This window comes from Limulus polyphemus, unplaced genomic scaffold, assembly GCF_000517525.1.
Source record: "Limulus polyphemus unplaced genomic scaffold, Limulus_polyphemus-2.1.2 Scaffold1317, whole genome shotgun sequence".
NCBI lineage: Eukaryota > Metazoa > Arthropoda > Merostomata > Xiphosura > Limulidae > Limulus > Limulus polyphemus.
The window spans coordinates 218,760-224,463 of NW_013666927.1; the positions used below are offsets into that span (position 1 = coordinate 218,760).

Consider the following 5,704-nt stretch of genomic DNA (forward strand, 5'->3'; position numbering starts at 1 on the left):
CCGACAGGATGAAACAATTCCAAGAGTTGGCGGTGGGTGGCGATGACTAGTTGCCTTCCCTCTCGTCTTACACTGCTAATTTAGGGACGGCTAGCGCATATATCCCTCGTGTAGCTTTGCGCGGAATTCGAAACAAACAAACAAAGACTGTCCGTAAACATTTTAACGACTCAATTTTGGGTCGCGACCAAAGGGTTAAGAAACGCTAGATTAAGGGTTAATTAACCCTATACAGTGTATCTGTGTGCTACGCTTAGTTGTGAAAACAAGAATAGAGATGAGCTTACGTTAGACAGGTGTATGTGTATCTTTTCTTTTTTCTCGAGATTTTCGTAGGTCATCAATTAATCTATTATTCGTAAAACGTGATACTTTTATTCCCTTATTTGTACTACTAAATCATATAATATTGCCAGTTTCAAGTATCACAATTAATGGACGCTTCCAGTTCACAAGGCCCTTTTTCAACTCCAGTACCCTGATAATTACGTAAACGAGGGAATGCGATTCGAAACCCATATTGTGATAATGAAATTTAACTCTGAAACATACAGAAATGTATTTGTGATACGGTTAGATACAAGCATATAAAGTTAGTCATTTTTCATTAAAACTGATATTTTTAAAGACAAACTTAATTTCTCTTGTAAAGTGAACATCGACACTATTTTATGTTACAGGGAAGCAACAAATATGAACATACTGGGTACCAAAAAGCTTGCTGAGTTGTGTCAGAAAATGTCTAATTTGGTTGTAAGTAATTGTTTTTTTTATCACACACTTAATATTGAATATACGAGTACACTATCGTTAAAAAGTTTGGAAACAGACAACGTTTTGGAGATGATGTAAACATTTATAACAATATTTATTAGCCCTAGAACCAGTAAAGACTAAATTATATAATTGACACGTACAAATGCACTTATAATCTATTTTTACGATAAGACTGGCTTGCTGGCTCGTAAGGGCTTCTGAATGACGAGTAAAAGTAATTCAAGTAAAAATAAAATAATAATTAATAATTGTTTTTTTAAATATATATAAATACTATTGTGTTATTTATCCTTACCATAATTCTGATTTGTAAACGGACTTGTATACAACTGATAATAATTGCGTATACAACTGGTAATAATTGCGTATACAACTGGTAATAATTACGTATACAACTGGTAATAATTACGTATACAACTGGTAATAATTACGTATACAACTGATAATAATTGCGAATACAACTGATAATAATTACGTATACAACTGGTAATAATTACGTATACAACTGATAATAATTACGTATACAACTGGTAATAATTACGTATACAACTGATAATAATTACGTATACAACTGATAATAATTGCGTATACAACTGATAATAATTACGTATACAACTGATAATCATTACGTATACAACTGGTAATAATTACGTATACAACTGATAATAATTGCGTATACAACTGATAATAATTACGTATACAACTGATAATAATTGCGTATACAACTGATAATAATTACGTATACAACTGGTAATAATTACGTATACAACTGATAATTACGTATACAACTGATAATAATTACGTATACAACTGATAATAATTACGTATACAACTGGTAATAATTACGTATACAACTGATAATAATTACGTATACAACTGATAATAATTACGTATACAACTGGTAATAATTACGTATACAACTGGTAATAATTACGTATACAACTGATAATAATTACAGTTCACCAACTTAGCTTATTCCACACCATAACAACTGATGTTTATGCAGTTTGATACAAATGACGAGTGTCATATTCCACCCAACCCGATTAGTACTGGTATTAGGCGAAAGGCCTCGTCGGCACTGAATATAACAGACATAGTGTGGTTCATATATTGTTATTCATTTTTCTTTACTTAAAATATTTACCTAAACATTAGTTTTTGTCAAATGACCAGAGTTAACTTTTATACCGTTATTATAAATTACAAAGATAACTGCCTAAAAAATCTATACAGCATTAAAATATAAACAAATCAGGGGAAATGTACGGAACCGTTGGTATGGTGTTCTACATAGATATACTGTACCTTCTGATTATAAATATATTGGCCAAGGTTTCATTCTCAAAGAGAATAATGATCATCAGCACACATCTAAGCCATGTCAAGGCTGTACAGAAGTTAAGAAACAAAGCGTGTTCTTCTAAACATGTTATGGCTACCACAGTCACCATGTTCTCACTTACTGAACGGCCCGACATGGCCAGGTGGTTAAGGCGCTCGACTCGCAATCTTAGGGTCGCGGGTTCGAATCCCCGTCCCACCAAACATGCTCGCCCTTTCAGCCGTGGGGGCGTTATATGTTACGGTCAATCCCACTATTCGTTGGTGAAAGAGTAGCCCAAGAGATGGTGGTGGGTGGTGATGACTAGTTGCCTTCCCTCTAGTCTTAGACTGCTAAATTAGGGACGGCTAGCGCAGATAGCCCTCGTGTAGCTTTGCGCGAAATACAAAAACAAACAAACAAACACTTACTGAACTCGTGTGGGATGTAACATGTTGCGATACACGATGTAACACAACTGTGGTATTACATTCATAAAGCCTGGATTACTCTAACACACGAATATTTTGGTAAACTGACTGATAGAGTGCTATGAATATGCAAATCTGCGTTAAGACCAAAATTGGTTGTTTTGATTAATGTAATGTGGATGTGAATATAATCAGATCATGAATCAGTTGTACAAGTTCAAATACATAAGTTGCTTTTTATTGTTATTATAACCAATAAGTTAACATTGAAAATATTTGTTTTAATTGTATCCGCAAATAATTGCCTGTTTCCAGACCTTTGAAAAATAGTGTATACAACATATATATAGTTAAACCTAAAACTACGGCCGAGTGGTTTTCACTTAATTTAACAAGTTCAAAACAAACATTTGTTTTTAATGTTGTCAGATAAAAAATTTGTTTTCACCGCATTTATTTTTGTACTTTTAATGAAGCATTTTATCAGATTACGGAAAAAAACCGAAGTTCTTAAATTGGTTTTGTCTCGTCAGATTGACGTTTTACTAATGTTTGTTTTATTCTAGATGATAGTTTAGCTTGAGTTTTCTACCAGGCTACAATTAGTACTGTTTAAAAAAACGCGGGAAATTGTACCACGTAAAATATTGTCGAGTATAGTTGAGCTCATTCTTTAGTTTTATCGGAATTATTCGGTAAAGCGTTTTTTTTTTTTGTTTTGTTTTTCAGTGTTCAAGTGTAATTGTAGGTTTTGATTGATAATGTCTAACGTCAAGTGTCATCTTAGTTCACTGTGCCTTTATGTTGTATCTTTGTTCAGTGTGCTTTCGTGTTCTATCATTGTTCATTCTGTTTTTATGTTGCATCTCGGTATGCACTCTTGTTAGATCTTGGTTCATTGTTTCTCCATTTTGTATCTTGGTTCACTGTTTCTTCATGTTGTATCTTTGTTCCCTACTCTTTTACCAACGAATAGTGGGATTGACCGTCACATTATAACGCCCCCACGGCTGAAAGTGCGAGCATGTTTGGTGTGACGGGGATTCGAACCCGCGACCCTCAGATTGCAAGTCCTGTGCCCTAAACCACCTGGCCATGCCGGGCCATTCAAAATTGTAACCTAAAAATATTTTCGGTGCTTTGCATGTATCTCAAAATGGAGAAAACCTTAATCATATAATAAGTAGAAATGTTAAATATTCTTTCAAATAAAATCGTGACTGTTTTACTTTTTCTCATTGATGGGGGTTTTCATATGCTATCTTATAATTAGGCGAGATAGGTGTGTCTTTACCAGCGTATATTTCAACATTTCTTGAACACTTACCAACTTCAATATGATAACGGTTCTTCTGTACAAAAAAAAGTAAATAGTAAGGCATACTTATTATACAATAAACTAGAAACACTATTAAAATTACGTCCAATAGGTGGTGCTTGTTTTCCTAAACACCTGATTTTGTTGAAGTTAGTGAAATTTGAAAAAGCCTCGCATAAATATAATATAAATAAACATATATCGAGAGTATATTCAGTTAGAAAGGTTTCCTTTTTGTTTCTTTAAGAATTTCGTGCAAAACTACACAGAGGCTACCAATCTATATTAGTTTCCGATAGACCAGCTAATACAAACTCTTCGATTACTATCATCTGATCGAATAGTGAGGTTTGGCAGTCACTCTTATAGCGCACCCACGGACCCGAAGTGTGGACTGCAAGTTTATGCTCACGAACCATGAATTCTCGGGTTCGTAGTCAGTCACGTCCGGTCCAGCTGCAAAATTTAAAAATGGAATAGACTATTCATGCAGAGTTAAGTTTTTCTCCCACAGGTTTTCATCTTAATATTTTACCTCAACGGTTCATCAAACCGGACTGTAGCTGCAGAATGGAAGACAATAGACACATTCTCTATCAACGTCGCTCGATCGGAATTGTTGATCCCCAGGCCTGGTAGGGTGATGTCCCCAGCAATGGGGACAACCTTTTTAGTCACATAAGGCTGTTGTTTTTTCAAATGATTGAATAGCTAAAAAGAGGAAAGACAGAATTGTGAATCAAGTATAACAACAGTTTTCAAAGATTTACAAATGTTGTTCAGTTGTACGTCGTAAATTACTTGTTTATTTTATTCACAACGTTTCGCCAGGTACGTACAACTGAAAAAAAAAAAAACTTGTGTGAATTTTAAAAACTCTTTCTAACAGTTAAGTTTTCAAAGAGTCAAAAATGGCGTTTGTTATTTATGAATAGTCTTATTGTAAAATTAAACAATAAGTTTATAAGAGTTTGGGAAATAGTTCCGATAAACTATTTTGGAACTATTATTTCATTTAATCTCCCTAAATATATCACAAAGTATTTTTTCTTATAAGTAAAAACGTACCAAATTTATTATTGCCAATAATTAAACAGGTGATAAGATTTCTCCTAAAGTGAAAATCTTCAGTTTTTCTAATATTCAGAAAACTTCTCTGTAAGGTCAGATTTCAAATAGTAAGCAAAAGTAGAAAAGAAGGGAAGCAAAAATCAATATATAGGTTTAAGGCATGTTAGCCTAAAACAACATAAAATAAAATCCATTAATATCTATGATATTCACCTACAAGATAAACAGTTTAAGTAAAGGAATTTCTTGTTTTGTTCTTACGTTTTTCGTGAAACAAACCCTAATTCTGTATATACGCATAACGGAAAATATTATCATTATTTGTACTTCGAGTTAAAAGCGTTAACAAATAAACTGTGGTTGAATAAATAAACATTAAGTCCGGGCACACTGTAACAACAGCTGAAATCTGCACCGAATAAAAATATTATTCTGAGGACCTTACCTCTGAATGGAAAATTTCTTCTAAACGTTGCCCCACTTGCTTCCCCTTTTTTGGTCTTAACAGTATGTAGATATTCTCGATGCCAGGGCAGGATCGAAGTAGTTTCTCAACAAGAACCTGAGAAAGTTCGTACAAAACACATACTTAACATCACTAATTATTTCCGTAAGAAATCAGAAAACTGGTTAGTTTAAAGACAAAAATTATGTGTAATTTTGTCTTTCTTTATATCAGAAAGTTATAGAGTTATAATAGAGTTATTATTATGTTTATTTATTTGTTTTTTGAATTTCGCGCAAAGCTACACGAGGGCTATCTGCGCTAGCCGTCCCTAATTT

At 33.5% G+C, this 5,704-nt stretch overlaps 1 protein-coding gene across 1 annotated transcript in view; it reads left to right on the forward strand.

The window, feature by feature from the left end:
- Positions 1-684: 684 nt before the first annotated feature.
- Positions 685-5,704, forward strand: part of LOC106463071 (fatty acyl-CoA reductase 1-like) — a 34,549-nt gene continuing 29,529 nt past the window's right edge. Inside the window, exon 1 of the mRNA XM_013923042.2 lies at positions 685-753. Coding sequence (XP_013778496.1) covers positions 694-753 — 60 coding nt within the window. The 5' untranslated portion in view covers positions 685-693. The remainder of the gene's footprint in view (positions 754-5,704) is intronic.